At 37.3% G+C, this 19,410-nt stretch overlaps 1 protein-coding gene across 5 annotated transcripts in view; it reads left to right on the top strand.

The window, feature by feature from the left end:
- The window catches only part of LOC138316150 (putative ATP-dependent RNA helicase TDRD12), a 106,294-nt gene extending 87,160 nt beyond the window's left edge, over nt 1–19,134 (top strand). For all 5 annotated transcript variants that reach the window (XM_069257690.1, XM_069257689.1, XM_069257688.1 and 2 more), the window contains 4 exons: nt 2,358–2,477; nt 4,089–4,248; nt 6,097–6,193; nt 6,899–19,134. In XM_069257690.1, the coding sequence (XP_069113791.1) occupies nt 2,358–2,477; nt 4,089–4,248; nt 6,097–6,193; nt 6,899–7,065 (544 nt within the window). In that variant the 3' untranslated portion in view covers nt 7,066–19,134. The remainder of the gene's footprint in view (nt 1–2,357; nt 2,478–4,088; nt 4,249–6,096; nt 6,194–6,898) is intronic.
- The last annotated feature ends 276 nt before the right edge of the window (nt 19,135–19,410 follow it).

The following is a 19,410-nucleotide window of genomic DNA, read 5'->3' as shown; positions in this document are numbered from 1 at the left end:
ACACCTGTAGTTGTGTAGTTTCTGGTCCAGATAATGTAGACCTTCTACACCTGTAGTTGTGTAGTTTCTGGTCCAGACAATGTAGACCTTCTACACCTGTAGTTGTGTAGTTTCTGGTCCAGATAATGAAGACCTTCCACACCTGTAGTTGTGTAGTTTCTGGTCCAGACAATGTAGACCTTCCACACCTGTAATTGTGTAGTTTCTGGTCCAGATAATGTAGACCTTCCACACATGTAGTCATGTAGTTTCTGGTCCAGATAATGTAGACCTTCCACACCTGTAGTTGTGTAGTTTCTGGTCCAGATAATGTAGACCTTTCACACCTGTAGTTATGTAGTTTCTGGTCCAGATAATGAAGACCTTCTACACCTGTAGTTGTGTAGTTTCTGGTCCAGATAATGAAGACCTTCCACACCTGTAGTTGTGTAGTTTCTGGTCCAGATAATGTAGACCTTCCACACATGTAGTTGTGTAGTTTCTGGTCCAGATAATGTAGACCTTCCACACCTGCAGTTGTGTAGTTTCTGGTCCAGATAGTGTAGACCTTCCACACCTGTAGTTGTGTAGTTTCTGGTCCAGATAATATAGACCTTCCACACCTGTAGTTGTGTAGTTTCTGGTCTAGATAATGTAGACTTTTTACACCTGTAGTTGTGTAGTTTCTGATCCAGATAAGTAGTCATTCCACACCTGTAGTTGTGTAGTTTCTGATCCAGCTGATGTAGACCTCCACACCTGTATTCGTGTAGTTTCTGATCCAGATAATGTCCTTCCACACCTGTAGTTGTGTAGTTTCTGGTCCAGATAATGTAGACCTTCTACACCTGTATTCGTGTAGTTTCTGGTCCAGATAATGTAGACCTTCTACACCTGTAGTTGTGTAGTTTCTGGTCCAGATAATGTAGTCCTTTTCACACCTGTAGCCGTGTAGTTTCTGGTCCAGATAATGTAGACCTTCCACACCTGTATTCGTATAGTTGCTGGTCCAGATAATGTAGACCTTCTACACCTGTAGTTGTGTAGTTTCTGGTCCAGATAATGTAGACTTTCTATACCTGTAGTTGTGTAGTTTCTGGTCCAGATAGTGTAGACCTTCTACACCTGTAGTTGTGTAGTTTCTGGTCCAGATAATGTAGACCTTCTACACCTGTAGTTGTGTAGTTTTTGGTCCAGATAATGAAGACCTTCTACACCTGTAGTTGTGTAGTTTCTGGTCCAGATAATGTAGACCTTCCACACCTGTAGTTGTGTAGTTTCTGGTCCAGATAATGTAGACCTTCCACACCTGTAGTTGTGTAGTTTCTGGTCCAGATAATGTAGACCTTCCACACCTGTAGTTGTGTAGTTTCTGGTCCAGATAATGTAGACCTTCCACACCTGTAGTTGTGTAGTTTCTGGTCCAGATAATGTAGACCTTCCACACCTGTAGTTGTGTAGTTTCTGGTCCAGATAATATAGACCTTCTACACCTGTAGTTGTTTAGTTTCTGGTCTAGATAATGTAGACTTTCCACACCTGTATTCGTGTAGTTTCTGGTCCAGATAATGCAGACCTTCTACACCTGTAGTTGTGTAGTTTCTGGTCCAGATAATATAGACCTTCTACACCTGTAGTTGTGTAGTTTCTGGTCCAGATAAGTAGTCATTCCACACCTGTAGTTGTGTAGTTTCTGATCCAGCTGATGTAGACCTCCACACCTGTATTCGTGTAGTTTCTGATCCAGATAATGTCCTTCCACACCTGTAGTTGTGTAGTTTCTGGTCCAGATAATGTAGACTTTCCACACCTGTATTCGTGTAGTTTCTGGTCCAGATAATGTAGACCTTCTACACCTGTAGTTGTGTAGTTTCTGGTCCAGATAATGTAGTCCTTCCATACCTGTAGCCGTGTAGTTGCTGGTCCAGATAATGTAGACCTTCCACACCTGTATTCGTGTAGTTGCTGGTCCAGATAATGTAGACCTTCTACACCTGTAGTTGTGTAGTTTCTGGTCCAGATAATATAGACCTTCTACACCTGTAGTTGTGTAGTTTCTGGTCCAGATAATATAGACCTTCCACACCTGTAGTTGTGTAGTTTCTGGTCCAGATAATGTAGACCTTCCACACCTGTATTCATGTAGTTGCTGGTCCAGATAATGTAGACCTTCTTCACCTGTAGTTGTGTAGTTTCTGGTCCAGATAATATAGACCTTCTACACCTGTAGTTGTGTAGTTTCTGGTCCAGATAATATAGACCTTCCACACCTGTAGTTGTGTAGTTTCTGGTCCAGATAATGTATACGTTCTACACCTGTATTCGTGTAGTTTCTGGTCCAGATAATGTGTTACATACCGATTTACTTATACTTACAGAATCCTTCCAAAAGTGTTATGGTCAGAGACCATCTTCACTGTCCGTCTTAGCATCAAAGTGGTGGGAGTGGACCCAAAGTCTAATCCAGTGGAAATATCTGAGAACGCTGTGGTCTTCAGGTAAAGATGGTTGTTTAACTTAAATACATCTGCTATAACTGTTTGTTTGTCCAACATGCATACGTAATCAAACATAAAGAATCGAAGATGACATATTGTTACTTGTAGTTATACTGAGGATAAGTAAAAAGAAGATGATGTAGCATTGCTGTTACTCGTAGTTATACAAAGGATATGTAAATAGAAGATGATGTAGCATTGCTGTAACTTGTAGTTATACCAAGGATAAGTAAATAGAAGATGATTTAGCATTGCTGTAACTTGTAGTTATACCAAGGATAAGTAAATAGAAGATGATGTAGCATTGCTGTAGTTTGTAGTTATACTGAGGATAAGTAAATAGAAGATGATGTAGCATTGCTGTAGTTTGTAGTTATACTGAGGATAAGTAAATAGAAGATGATGTAGCATTGCTGTAACTTGTAGTTATACCAAGGATAAGTAAATAGAAGATGATGTAGCATTGCTGTAATTTGTAGTTATACCAAGGATAATTAAATAGAAGATGATGTAGCATTGCTGTTTCTCGTAGTTATACCAAGTATATGTAAATAGAAGATGATTTAGCATTGCTGTAATTTGTAGTTATACCAAGGATAATTAAATAGAAGATGATGTAGCATTGCTGTAACTTGTAGTTATACCAAGGATAAGTAAATAGAAGATGATGTAGCATTGCTGTAACTTGTAGTTGTACCAAGGATAAGTAAATATAAGATGATGTAACATTGCTGTAACTTGTAGTTGTACCAAGGATAAGTAAATAGAAGATGATTTAGTATTGCTGTAGTTTGTAGTTATACTGAGGATAAGTAAATAGAAGATGATGTAGCATTGCTGTAACTTGTAGTTATACTGAGGATAAGTAAATAGAAGATGATGTAGCATTGCTGTAACTCTTAGTTTTACCAAGGATAAGTAAATAGACGAGGATGTAGCATTGCTGTTATTTGTAGTTATAATGAAGATAAGTAAATAGAAGATGATGTTGCATTGCTGTAACTTGTAGTTATACTGAGGATAAGTAAATAGAAGATGATGTAGCATTGCTGTAACTTGTAGTTATACCAAGGATAATTAAATAGAAGATGATGTAGCATTGCTGTAATTTGTAGTCATAATGAAGATAAGTAAATAGAAGATGATGTTGCATTGCTGTAACTTGTAGTTATACTAAGGATAAGTAAATAGAAGATGATGTAGCATTGCTGTAATTTGTAGTTATACCAAGGATAAGTAAATAGAAGATGATGTAGCATTGCTGTAATTTGTAGTTTTACCAAGGAAAAGTGAATTGCTGTAACTTGTTGGTATACCAAGGATAAGTGAATTGCTGTAACTGGCTGTTACTGAGAATGTTTAATTAATGGTGTCCATCTGTATAAAACTACTGGAGGACTGCGATTTCCTTGAGATTGTCCTCATTATTGAGATCTGTATCTTTTGGAATTATGGTTGATATTACCAGAATGATAGACCATTAAAGGCAAACATAGTATTAATATTTTCAAAGATAGGTAAAATAGTACATAAACACATCTCTACCAGTTGTACATTCAATGTACATTAGTGTGTGATATTGGATGTTTGTGAAATCTCTTTGTTCTACAGGGCATTAGTGGATGACAAGTTGTACGAGTTGGAGTACATTCTTTATGACTCCATTTTACCAGCCCGCAGTCAAGTGAAGGTCAGTTCTGGTGAAGTGACCATCGTTCTGCGCAAAAATCAGAAAGGACGCTGGCCTCGTCTCATGAAACTTAAGACTAAGGTAAGTTGACTTAGCCAGGATTGTTATTGATGGAAAAACTTTCAACATGTCCTTGCATCTAGTGGTTTTACAGTATTACAAAGAGTGAAGGCACTAAACATGTACAAGTATTAGGCCATGCATCTCCTAACAACATTTAATTTACCGTAAAAACTTGTATAATTTGCGCACCAGTGTAATTTACGCAGGTACTTTTTAGGGCTGAAAATGCTGAAAAAAATCTACTATCAGTATATTTTGTGCATCAAAAATTTTGGGAAAAAACGATGTCCAGGGAGTTCCAAAATCGATGTATGAAGGTGACAATTTCAATGCAAAATATTCCCCTAAAATGCTTGACAACTTGCACAAAGAAGTGTTGTATTAAGAAAAAATAACATATTAAAACCGCATCTTGTTTGTTTTCTTTTATTGGCCACCTTAACCTGAAACTAAAATATCTTGCAGATGTCTAAAACATCGGCGGTCCGGTCCGCCGTACTCCGTGCACATGTCAATGTTATGAGATATAACACATGAATAGTAATCAGGAACATTTAAAAAAGATTTGAATCTATTTGTTTAAAATTGTCACAATAAGTAATTAGTGTGTTTGAGATCATTAACAATCAACAACAATCGGCTTGCAGATACGTATGTTAGCTTGCAACAATCACATTGCGAGTAAACTCACAACCTGTACGGTACCAGATCCAAGCTGATGGCTAATAATATTTATCAATACGGTTGAGTATGTTTCTAACCTTGTAGCTTGTTAATTCTGCAGTAATAAAATTGCAAACCACTTATTGAAAGTCCTAATTATAGGTCAGTTTAGGCATCTTATAAATTCCACGTGTGTTTTGACTTTTTGCACACGGCCTACAGCTGGGCCCTACGTAAGGTTTCATGTGCAAAGCTGATGGCTAATTATATTTATCAATACGGTTGAATATGTCACTAACCTTGTAGCTTGTTAATTCTGCAGTAATAAAATTGCAAACCACTTATTAAAAGTCCTAAATATAGGTCAGTTTAGGCATCTTATAAATCCCACGTGTGTTTTGACTTTTTGCACACGGCCTGCAGCTGGGGTATACGTATGTTTGTGTATACACACACACACTCTCTACAGACTTTCTCTACAGTCTCTCTCCCCTAAAAAAATACAGGTAAACTAGATTGACCCCGCCAAAGTCACTGATTGTGGCTGTCCCATTATACTACGAGGTGCACAGGGTATACAACTCTTGCTGTCAGTAGAAGCCATGCTCTCAGTCAGTCGCCATTGAATTCTCAGGGCAAATGGAAACAAGACAATGTGATCATAACTTAACACTTTAATTAGCCTTAGATAATCCACTTTAATAGGTGAGGCATTGTTTTTACAATCTTTAATAACTTTCATCATATAAAATGACTACCATACACAGAGCGGTACCTCAACATTCATAGATCGTCAGTCCCTCAGAATGGACAGATTTTTTCCCCGTAAAATTTTTAAATCTCCTCTATCAATATAATTTGCGCACCCCTAACTTCAAATTTTATTTTTGCACAGAAAAAGTGCGCAAATTACACAAGTTTTTACAGTATTACTACAAAGAACAAGTATCTGAATGGTAATATTAAAGTCCTAAAGATATCTGCAATCATTAATTATATATTATAATGATTTTTATCAGTGCACTTCCTGCAAGAAATGTAACATTATCATTAATTATTATCTAATATTTAGGGATCATTGACACTGTAAGATGTACCCTACAAGAAACAAATCATTGTAATTGAAGTTCATTATATTGTTAGACCACTGAGTCGCCCTATTGGATGCTGTTTGTTATAAGGAATTATTGCCTTGTTTGATAGCCCCCCAATCTGATGTATGACTTTGACCTATATGAGGACAGTTCATCAGCTGAGGATGAAGATTGTGATGAAGGTGCGACTGGATCAACGAGGAAAAGTAGGTGTCATATCAGGATAATTAACTCCAAGTTGGCCTTCTAAACATTTTCATTGTCATTTCAAGTATATACTAACTACTCAGAAACTCCAACAAAATTTATACAGACAGTTTTAGAAATAGTTTTGGTGTGCTCTTGTCTGTAGGTTCTATGTTCACAGTTTATAAGATGGAAAGCTTTCAAATCAATCTTGTTGATTTTCTCCATTGAATTGTTTTTCAAAATCTTTCAAAATTTGTTGATTATCTCCCTTGAATTGCTTTAGAAATTCTTTCAATTGATAATTCAAAGAAATAAAAGAAGAAACAGATGTAACCAATTGATGAGTTTGGCTGAGAATTGTTGTTTTTCTGATAAAGAAAATTATGCTGAATTTGAAGATTTTCATCCTTTGTCGTCTGACATGGATGATAATTTTACTATCTGTATTCTGTATCCATTTGTCCTGCTGTCTGTCTGAAATCACTGTCACTGTGAGGAAGTTGTGTAGGAATGCAATGTTTTCACTTACTTTTCTGTCCTTCGCTAAAGAAATCTTTTGTTTGTAACCAAAGACCCTTTATATGCCATTGCTTGCCTCACTTGGTCCTATCTGTATAGGCTCGAACCAATTAAAAATCAGTTTTGTGATTTCTTATTGAATCCTAATTAATGGTACACTGACAGCTTGTTTCAGCTCTGATATCTGTTTATTTATCTTGTAGGTAAGAAAATACGCCTGCCAACAGGTATCTCAGTTGAAAAGAAACGTGAGATAATGGAACGACATCGCCTAGAGCAAAGTTTCTCCTCACAGTCTAGTGATGAAAACCATACCGTCGTTAAGGATGGGGATCACGACCCATATGATATCTTCGATGTTGGACATTAAAACGAGGCGATTGTTATGGATGGGGATCACGACCCATATAATATCTTCGATGTTGGACATTAAAACGAGGTGATCGTTAAGGATGGGGATCACTACCCATATAATATCTTCGATGTTGGACATTAAAACGAGGCGATTGTTAAGGATGGGGATCACGACCCATATAATATCTTCGATGTTGGACATTAAAACGAGGCGATTGTTAAGGATGGGGATCACGACCCATATAATATCTTCGATGTTGGACATTAAAAATGAGGCGATCGTTAAGGATGGGGATCACTACCCATATAATATCTTCGATGTTGGACATTAACAACGAGGCGATCGTTAAGGATGGGGATCACTACCCATATGATATCTTCGATGTTGGACATTAAAACAAGGCGATCGTTAAGGATGGGGATCACGACCCATATGATATCTTCGATGTTGGACATTAAAACGAGGCGATCGTTAAGGATGGGGATCACGACCCATATGATATCTTTGATGTTTGACATTAAAACAAGGCGATCGTTAAGGATGGGGATCACTACCCATATAATATCTTCGATGTTGGACATTAAAACAAGGCGATCGTTAAGGATGGGGATCACTACCCATATGATATCTTTGATGTTTGACATTAAAACAAGGCGATCGTTAAGGATGGGGATCACTACCCATATAATATCTTCGATGTTGGACATTAAAACGAGGCGATCGTTAAGGATGGGGATCACTACCCATATGATATCTTCGATGTTGGACATTAAAACGAGGCGATCGTTAAGGATGGGGATCACTACCCATATGATATCTTCGATGTTGGACATTAAAACGAGGTGATCGTTAAGGATGGGGATCACTACCCATATGATATCTTCGATGTTGGACATTAAAACGAGGTGATCGTTAAGGATGGGGATCACTACCCATATGATATCTTCGATGTTGGACATTAAAACAAGGCGATCGTTAAGGATGGGGATCACTACCCATATAATATCTTTGATGTTGGACATTAAAACGAGGTGATCGTTAAGGATGGGGATCACTACCCATATGATATCTTCGATGTTGGACATTAAAACGAGGTGATCGTTAAGGATGGGGATCACTACCCATATGATATCTTCGATGTTGGACATTAAAACGAGGCGATTGTTAAGGATGGGGATCACTACCCATATGATATCTTCGATGTTGGACATTAAAACGAGGCGATCGTTAAGGATGGGGATCACTACCCATATAATATCTTCGATGTTGGACATTAAAACAAGGCGATCGTTAAGGATGGGGATCACTACCCATATGATATCTTCTGGTAGAGTTTCCTTGGAGATGTGGATTCTTGGAGATGTGGATTCTTGGAGATGTAGGATTTGCGAGGACTCATATCCCTGCCAGAACGTTTTCATGGACATATGGATTATATGGGTGTTTTTACTCAAAGTCTCAGATTGTTTGACTTGTTTGTTGAGGCAATGACTCCACAAAATCCACTTTGTGACTTGTAATGAACTGTGAACTGTTGTGAAGCATCACATACCTTATGACAAGGTTGTAGTGCCATGAAGAAATTGTCGACATAGTGCTGCGGTTATACAGGGTCTACTACACTGGTTAACAAGTAACATTTTATATCTTGATGTTCCCTAATTTGGAGTAATTAGATGGAACTTGATTTTCAAGGCAACATAAGTCTTGTCGGAAGTCAGAGTGATACAATTTTGACACTATGCTGACTAACCAAAATGTTTTTATTTTTGTTTTATACTAACATGTTTTGCTGACAACAGAACTTGTTTTATTTTTAGCTCACCTGGCCCGAAGGGCCGGTGAGCTTATGTCATGGCGCGGCGTCCGTCGTCCGTCGGCGTCCGTCGGCGTCCGTCTGTCCGTCAACATTTCCTTTAAATCGCTACTAGTCCTAGAGTTCTGCATGGAATGTAACCAAATTTGGCCACAAACATCCTTGGGGGAAGGGGAACAGAACTTGTATAAATTTTGGCTCTGACCCCCCGGGGGCAGGAGGGGTGGGGCCCAATAGGGGAAATAGAGGTAAATCCTTTAAATCATTACTAGTCTGCATGGAATGTAACCAAATTTGGCCACAAACATCCTTGGGGGAATAAGAACAGAGTTTGTATAAAATTTGGCTCTGACCCCCCAGGGGCAGGAGGGGTGGGGCCCAATAGGGGAAATAGAGGTAAATCCTTTAAATCACTACTTGTCCTAGAGTTCTTCATGGAATGTAACCAAATTTGGCCACAAACATCCTTGGGGGAAGGGGAACAGAACTTGTATAAATTTTGGCTCTGACCCCCCGGGGGCAGGAGAGGCGGGGCCCAATAGGGGAAATAGAGGTAAATCCTATAAATCGCTATTAGTCATAGAGTTCTGCATGGATTGTAACCAAATTTGGCCACAAACATCCTTGGGAAAAGGGGAACAGAACTTGTGTAAATTTTGGCTCTGACCCCCCAGGGGCAGGAGGGGCGGGGCCCAATAGGGGAATTAGAGGTATATATTCTCATTCCTTCAGAAAAGAAACAATGAACCTGTATTCAGAACATTACTTGGCATTACAAACCAGGTGAGCGATACAGGCCCTCTGGGCCTCTTGTTGTTGTATACTTACATGTTTTGATGTGCATTTAGGTTTAAGAATGGAGGCAGCATTAGATTGTTACATGTTTTATTCATTAAATTTAACACATTTCAGACCCAAGTTTCATGGTCATATCTTAACATAAATGAAAGCATTACAAATGATTTGAAAACAAATCTTACATAATTGCCTAAAGTATAGGAAGGTTTGTGAAACTGGGAACTGCTTGTTCATCAATATTATGATCTGCAAAGTAATATTTCAGGGGAAAGAAATTAAAGGTTATAGATTTGAGTAAAAATACAATGTGAATGGCTTAATAATATATATAAGAAGAAAGAACTTTTTTGTTCAGTAGAAATGGTCCTAAGAATATTTAGGTTGACCTATTATAGATTTTATCAATTTATTGAAAATTATCTATGTAGTGATATTTTTAGCTCCCCTGGCCCAACGCGTCCGTCGTCCGTCCGTCCGTCAACATTTCCTTTAAAACGCTACTAGTCATAGAGTTCTGCATGGATTCTAACCAAATTTGGCCACAAACATCCTTGGGGGAAGGGGAACAGAGTTTGTATAAATTTTGGCTCTGATCCCCCGCAGGTAGGAGTGGCGGGGCCCTATAGGGGAAATAGAGGTTTAAATCCTTTAAATGGCTACTAGTCATAGAGTTCTGCATGGATTCTAAGCAAAATTGGCCAGAAACATCGTTGGGGGAAGGGGAACAGAGTTTGTATAAATTTTGGCTCTGAACACCTAGGGGCAGGAGGGGCGTGGCCAAATAAGGGAAATAGAGTTAAATCTTTTAAATTGCTACTAGTCATAGAGTTCTGCATGGATTCTGAGCAAATTTGGCCAGAAACATCCTTTGGTAAGGGGAACAGAGTTTGTATAAATTTTGGCTTTGACCCCCCGGGGATAGGAGGGGCGGGGCCCAATAGGGGAAATAGGGGTTTAAATCCTTTAAATCGCTACCAGTCATAGAGTTCTGCATGGATTCTGAGCAAATTTGGCCAGAAACATCCTTGGGGGAAGGGGAACAGAGTTTGTATAAATTTTGGCTCTGACCCACCCGGGGCAGGAGGGACAGGGCCCAATAAGGGAAATAGAGGTAAATCCTTTAAATTGCTAATTTGGCCAGTAACATCCTTGGGTGAAGGGGAACAGAGTTTGTATAAATTCTGGCTTTGATCCCCTGGGGATAGGAGGGGCGGGGCCCAATAGGGGTTAAAATCCTTTAAATCGCTACCAGTCATAGTGTTCTGCATGGATTCTAACAAATATGGCCAGAAACATCCTTGGGGGAAGTGGAACATAGTTTTTATAAATTTTGGCTCTGGCCCACCCGGGGGCAAGAGGGACGGGGCCCAATAAGGGAAATAGAGGTAAATCCTTTAAAATGCTAATTTGGCCAGAAACATCCTTGGGGGAAGGGGAACAGAGTTTGTATAAATTTTGGCTCTGACACCCTGGAGCAGAAAGAGTAGGGCCCAACAGGGAATTTACAGGTAAATCTTTAAATTCCTTCAGAAATGAAACAATGATCCTGTATTCAGAACATTACTTGGCATTACAAACCAGGTGAGCGATACAGGCCCTCTGGCCTCTTGTTGATAGAAATTATTTGTTTGTTTCTGATTTATGTTCTATCAACGCCCACAATCATTTAAGGATTTGCTAATTGTAGAAGGTGGAGGAAAGCCAGGGAACCTAGAGAAAAACCACCAACCTGTTGCTAGTCTCTATCATCTGCTCCACATAGGATATAAACTTGAAACCCAGAGGTTGAGACTAAGGCTATTTATAGACTAAGCCCAAAGGCTATAGTCTCTTAGGCCATTCTTGTTGACTCTTTCCAAAATTTGTATAAATCTTGGATCTGATCCCCTGGAGCAGAAAGAATTGGGAATGTAAATCTAAAATCATTCAGAAAAAAAAAAATGATTCTGTAATTAGAATATTACTTGGCATTACAAATCAGGTGAGTGATACAGGCCCCTTGGGCCTCTTGTTTATTTATCTTATTGCTCTGAAAATAAAAATTTTGACTGGTCAAGAGAAATATTTGCAATATCCAGAATTCTAGTGCTGAACAAAAAAAAATCACGTTTTATATATTGCTGCATTGAAAATTTGAACATACTATGAGATTTTTTTGAAAAGAAGGAACATCAGTATCAAGTGTAGATTATAGTTGACAACAGGGAAGAGGGAGGGTATAGTGGTATTGAAAGACTAGGCTGTGGTCTCATAGGCTCTCTTCAGGCAATTCTTTCTTTCATTAAAAAGTAAAATAAAAAAATTCACAAAGATTATAAGACTCTTTCATATGTGCACATGGAGGATATCAGAGGGATCAGAAAATGTGTAAAACCTGAGGCTTGCCGAGGGTTTTACTACATTTTCTGACCCCGAGGGTGGAATATCCCCTATCCTCCATGTGTATATAATAAAAGAGTCTTTTTCTCTCATATCATTACCAAATTTCCATTAAAATACCTGCCGGTCTTTTATTTTACTTAATTTTTGTTCGATTTTTTATTACATAATTTTATGCTAAAACATTAAGATATCCTTAAAAAGCATGCCCATTTTTGGCAAATTGAAAGTTTGCAGACAAAATAAGATAATTTTGTTGTATCTTATCTGGGTGAATCTATAATTCTTTGAAAAATATTTTGTGGCCTGACCGACTTTTTTCCTGTACCCGATCACATCGTACACGTTTGCGTACATCTGCAAAATATATAGCGCCAATATCCAAAACAAAAAACAATCAAAGAGAAAAGATTGATTTTTTGTGTTACATGTATTTCAGTTCTAAATACAACATTGTTGTCATTTTGAAGAAAAGTAGCGGTAATTTTTGCTGTTTTGTCACTTCAGTCAAAGCACTGCGTCATACGTGACATCACGATTTTCGTCGGAATTCCATTCATATATTGGCGGTTAAGGCTACTCCAAGTCGCTCTCGATCACCATGATCAGACGATGCTTTGATTTTGGAGCTTGTTTTGTTGTATAACATTTTTGGTGAGGGTCACCTCGTCATTGTGATCGTGGTTGCGAAATTCTCTTACAGTCAATTTACTCAATATGATTGGCTTAGAAATTGCTCGCAGATACTAGCGCTCCTAGCGGCAGTGTATTCAACAACTTTGATTTTACCGGGAATTTTAAATAGCAAATTTTGAATATAAAAGTTACTGAAATAAGCGTATCTGTAACGTTGAAATAGGAACAGAATATTACGGCTTTCATATCCTTACTATATACACTATCCAAAAGATCTTCTGTTTGAAAATTTTCACCTGAATTGTTTACAAAGTATCTAGACTTTTCGTCCCCAAAATGGTGTTTACAATGAATGAAGACGTTTCGTCCCAAAAATGCTTCGCTCCGAAGCTGGTTCACCTCAGACGTTTACTCCCTATTAGTGACAGTTATCCTGCAACGGAAAAAAATGAAATCAATATTTCGCCTCGAACATCAAAATTGATACCATAATGAATTTTGTAATTTGAATCAAATTTGTCTCGGAGCAAATAAATTTCATGGCAAAATGGAGATGCATGTTATGGCACATGGCCTTACTTCAATGGAAGAAAGACAACTCTAACAAAATTTTGGACAAACTTGGTCTACTGATAAAATAGCACGTGACAGATGGTGAACATTTTGTAAATGTCCAAGGTGGCGTAATCTTAAAACTAACGGCAGTTAATAAGGTATGAATATTTTCCACATCCATAATTATCGATAATTTCATAAGCACATGTATAAATATCAGATTATATCTATATACTAAAGTACGTTCAGAGATTACCTCTAAACCATACTTTTAAAACATTTTGGTTATTTTCACCACAGGAGCTTGACGTTCTGATCATATACATACAGCATATTCATTAAACTAGGTAATACGAAGTAAATTTTTGGCCGAATGACATAAATCATATATGGAATGTTCATATAACTCGAAGTGATGTTTTTTGAACTACTAGATCGACGAAAATGTCGATTTCTTTTTCATGATTCTTCCGTAAAACGGCACTTAAAAAGCTGTTTCAATCTGTAAAAATGTAGAGAAAACTGTTAATATCCTGAGTTATATTTTACCAACAATCATCAGAGATTAGCAATTAAAACTTACATAAACATATTCCCGACTCTCACTTGCAGTGTGTGATCACTCGAGCGGAACTAATCTCTATCACCTGGCACAGTCTTACGATCACTGTTTTTAGTGCGATTACATCTTAGGGTGTGAACAATGTTAGTTTTTTTTAACTTTTTACTCAACAAAATAGACTTTACGCTTTCCATGATCAGCACCATCATTTTCTGTATAACCTATTAATTTACCATTGTACCCATGCATATGATACGTGTGTATATTTATACTTCTTTGTGCACAGTATATAACAACTGCTATATTACAATCAATTTATGAAGGACAAAACTCTTACATGTAAGAACAGGAGGACTGAAGAACAGCGGGAATTAAACTATAATATTTCCTCTATGCTGGTATTGCTATTTATGATTAAAATGTTGAATTATATGATATTAGCCTTTTCAGTAATTACTCTGTTAATACATTTATTGTTTCGTTATGTTTTACAGAATGTCAGCATGCATGTATCATTTCAACTGGAAACAGTCTAGGAGAAGAATTGTGTGAACAAAAAGAAGTAATTTTCAACTGAGGAAGCTTAATATTGTAATCATTTTCAATCCGAAAATAATTACTATCATCATCTTCAAATTCCTTATTGTGAATTAAACTGTAATATGATTTAAGCATATACCTGATATTTGTTTATATTCTATGACATGTACATGCTTGAAATGAAATGAATAAATAAAAGATTATTAAAATTTAAAACACAATATGACATTAGCTGTTTATATTTTTTGTCAAAAACATATTAAGCTTATCATTCATAACACACTAATCATCACCTTCGAGACAATTTAATGAAAATCAATTAAACATTAATTTGTATAACACAGGTTGTCTTATGTTTTCCCCGCCTTGACTATCAATGTTCCCTGATCACTCTGAAAGTATTGATTTTACCTTTTTTTCGGTCACCACATGAACTGCCTTTAAATCAATCACACCAATGAGATATACATTTACTACATTCATTATATCACTGTAAGGCAATTCTGCAAGATCAGCGAACATTGTTGATTTACCTTGAATATCTACATGCACAGTATGGTACCATATGTAACAGGAGAGGAGAAAATGTAGCGGCAAGACCGGGATTCGATCCCGGGACTCTACGAACAATAGCTTAGTGCTCTACCGACTGAACTACCTGGTCATCGATAATCGACCAAGTCCAGTCCCGCTACACTCCTCCATCCTTTTTTGAATACATACGAGACCCTTTCAAACACCACAGCCGTTGGTTATTTAGTTGGGTGCCAATTCTGTAACAGGAGAGAAGAAAATGTAGCTCTTCCGACTGAGCTACCTGATCACCGATAATCAACCCAGTCTGATCCCGCTACAAATATTTATTTGGTTATTTTATCTCCCTTCCTTTTTTCAATCTATCTTTATGACTTAGAATCTTACTTGGTAGAAAAAAATATTTTGTCTTACAAATCTTGACAAATTGTGCACACTGTGATTGTTGCAAGCTAAACTACGTATCCGCTAGCTGATTGCTGTTGATTGTTAGTGATCTCAAACACACTAATTTCTTATTGTGACAATTTAAGTAAATAGATTCTACTCTTTTCAAATATTCCTGATTACAATTCATGTGTAATATCTTAAAACATTGACATGTGCACAGAGTACGGCGGACCAGACCGCCAATGTTTTGGACATCTGCTAGATATTTCAGTTTCAGGTTACGATGGCCAATAAAAGAAAACAAACACAATGCGGTTTTTATATGTTATTTCTTCTAAATACAACATTTTTTGTGCAAGTTGTCAAGCATTTATCGGGAATATTTTGCATTGAAATTGTCACCTTCATACATCGGTTTTGGGACTCTCTGGACATTGTTTTCCCCCATTTTTTTGATGCGCTAAATATTCTGATAGTAGATTTTTTAAGCATTTTCAGCCCTAAAAAGTACCTGCGCAAATTATACCAGTTTTTACGGTATATGATATCGGAATATATCCCAAACTTTTTATCATATTATTTGCCAATAACACTGTTATGATATCAGAAATATCTGATGGTCTACAACAAATGTTACATGAATTTTAACAATATTGCGTAACATGGAAATTAGAACTTAATATCAGAAAGATAAAAATTGTGACATTCTCAAGACGTAAATCGGTACAACAACACCAGTTGATGTTATGGAATACAGAATTAGATTTATAAGAATTGTTTACATATCTAGGTACAAAAAATATGTTAATGGTAGCGTTTTTAAAGAAAGGGAAAAAACCTGCTGAACAAACAATTAAATCGGTGTTTGCTATTTATAAGAAATAAAGGAATGTATCTCTTCCTGTTCATCTTAAACTGAAAATATTTGATTCACTTGTAATGACAGTTTTATTATACTCATCAGAGGTATGGGGTTTTGAAAATAAAAAATGTAGAAAAATTCATTTGTAATTTTGTAAAACAATCCTGAAGTTAAGAAAGTGTACAAACAATTTCATGGTCTATGGTGAGCTAACAGGTTATTCGGTTTGAATTGAAGTTTGGATACAATGTATATCAATCAACTTGCTGTTTTACAAAAGAATAATTACAAAACTTGTTAAAAGTAGACCAATTGACCAATTTATTAAAAAATCACATGGTGATATTGAGAAGTCTTCTAGAGGACAGACATATTCTATACTTAAGACATTTTGACATAGAAAAGTTTGCCTCTTGTCTTTCTCTGCTGCAAAACAATACTTGTTAACTGACACTGTGGTCCCAGGAACTTGATGACAATAGTCATTAAGAATGGATATTTTCATTAACATCAAATTAACAAGGAAAATGCTAAAGGTGTTATAAAATCATTTGGCATATAACATCATAGGAAATATTAGAATGGGCTTCCAATATTTTAGTATGTCTCTTATTTTACACCTTGGTGTCCAAGGAATCCTCAAAAGTCCAAACTGGAAGGAATACCAGCCAAATTTATTTCTTATTGTACAAAACTACAGTAGTATTGACCTTAGAAATATATTCCTCCTATCCTCGAGACCGAGCCATTTAGTACTTTCAGTACTTTGATTTCACGTTTTTTCATATGGGACCCAGCGAATATGATTTCGATACAAGTGACTGACCTTTGTTGTGATACAGGATTGTATGTATTTAAACGTGATTCTTGTTTAGAAGTCCGACGGATCCGGACCGAGGTGAGATTATGGAATACCGCAGCGTCCGGCGTCCGGCAACAATCGACTTCTTCTCCATAACCGCTGGTCGGATTTCAACAAAATTTGACTGGTAGCATCCTTAAGGGCTACTAACTGAAAATTGTACAAATGATGGGGCTGACCCCCCAGGGGCCTGAGGGGCGGGGCCAAAAGGGGTCAATTTGGCTATTTCCATATAAACGACTTCTTCTCTGAAACTAAGCATGAGATAGCACTCATAATGCAGTGGTAGTATTGTTATAGGGTGGGGATTCAAAATTGTACAAATGATATGGCTGACCCCCGGGGGGCCTGAGGGGCGGGGTCAAAAGGGGTCAATTTGGCTATTTCCATATAAACGACTACTTCTCTGAAACCAAGCATGGGATAGCACTCATAATGCAATGGTAGCATCCTTATAGGGTGGGGATTCAAAATTTTACAAATGATGGGGCTGACCCCCCTGGGGCCTGAGGGGCAGGGTCAAAAGGGGTTAATTTTACTATTTCCATATAAATGACTTCTTCTCTTCAACTAAACATGGGATAGCACCCATAATGCAATGGTAGCATCCTTATAGGGTGGGGGTTAAAAATTGTACAAATGATGGGGCTGACCCCCCGGGGCCTGAGGGGCGGGGTCAAAAGGGATCAATTTGGCTATTTCCATATAAACGACTTCTTTTCTGAAACTAAGCATGAGATAGCACCTATAATGCAATGGTAGCATCCTTATAGGTTGGGAATTCAAAATTGTGCAAATGATGGGGCTGACCCCCCGGGGGCCTGAAGGGTGGGGTCAAAAGAGGTCAATTTAGCTATTTATATATAAACGACTTCTTCTCTGCAACTAAGCATTGAAGAGCACTCATAATGCAATGGTAGCATCCTTATAGGGTTGGGATTTGAAATTGTACAAATGATAGGTCTGACCCCCGGGGCCTTAGACGGCAATAGATGCAGGGTCAAAAAGATCAATTAGGCTACTATTTCCATATAAATTACTTCCTCTCTGAACCTATATATTGGATAGCATATTTGTATGGTATCAATAGCATCATTATATGGTTGTGATTCAAAATTAAACTTTTGGAGTCAATTTTGCTAATTTTTCTCTTTGTCAGAGTCTTTGTGATAAATACTTAAAAAAACAGGTGAGCGATACAGGCCCTCTGGGCCTCTTGTTCAAGATTGTATGCATTATAATTGTTGACATATAAGATAGAAGATTAAAATGTATGTTTCCCATTTGTATGCCATGGCGTTGTGTCCGTTGTCTGTCTGTTAACATTTCCTTTCAATTTCTACTAGTCCTACACTTCTGCATGGGTTGTAACTGTAACCGACTAGAAACATCCTCTGGGAAAGGGGAACAGAATTTGTATAAATCTTGGCTCTGACCCTCTGGAGCAGGAGGAATGGCGCCCAATAGGGAAATTAGAGGTGAATCTTTTAAAATCCTTGAGAAAATAGGTTCTCTTGACCTCTTACCGTATTTGAGTCAATAAACGCTCAGGGCGCTTAAAAATGAAGCAACTCGAGGGTGCATAATAGAAAATTGTTCTACAAAGTAAGCCATAAACCAATTTGAAAAAGAAATCAGAAAGGAAACCAACAAAGTTTTCATATTTTCAGTCTGCATTTAATTCAATGTAAGTGGAATTGACGGCTAAAATAAAGAGGAGGGGTGCTTATAGGGATGGGGGGAACTTATTGGGTCAATACGGTGTTTGAACCTTTGATTTTGTTAGTTCTCTTTAGTAAGTTGATAAATATGTAAAACACATATACCGTATTCGACCCAATAAGTGCCCCTCCTCCTTTTTAAGGCCTCGATTTCAATTGTCCACGCATAAATAAAGACCAAAACTACTCAAAACTATAGATTTGCAATAATTTCGTCAAGTTTTATTAGCACCTTTTCATTTTTCAATTTTTCAAATGCCCTGGGCGCTTATTGGGTCGAATACGGTAAATGAGCTAAATGGGGAAAAAAGGTAGAGACATTCAACCTCCTTTTTTAATCCATCAATTTTGTCATTAGAGAGAGTATGGGATATACTTTGTTTTACTATGGTCATTTTATAATGTTCAATAAAGTTTATTTGTATTATAGCATTTTATCTTGTTCTTTTGTAGTAGCAGTCTTGGCAGTTCAATGTTGTCACTGCTGAAAGAAATGGCAGTTATTGGATAAATTAGACAACATAAGCACCACATAGGCTATGAACTTTATCTGTCCGCCATCTCTTTAAACAACATCTTCTAAAATTTTATGTGGCCTAGCTGATATTGGGCCTGTTGCAGGCTGTGATGAAGAGTTACAAAAAATGTACCTAGCTAGTTGGTTCAAAAGAACTACTTGGACCTTCATTCAAGATCATATGGATT

The sequence above is a fragment of the Argopecten irradians genome, chromosome 2, assembly GCF_041381155.1.
Source record: "Argopecten irradians isolate NY chromosome 2, Ai_NY, whole genome shotgun sequence".
NCBI classification, from domain to species: Eukaryota; Metazoa; Mollusca; class Bivalvia; order Pectinida; family Pectinidae; genus Argopecten; species Argopecten irradians.
This window is presented reverse-complemented; position numbering and strand designations above follow the sequence as displayed.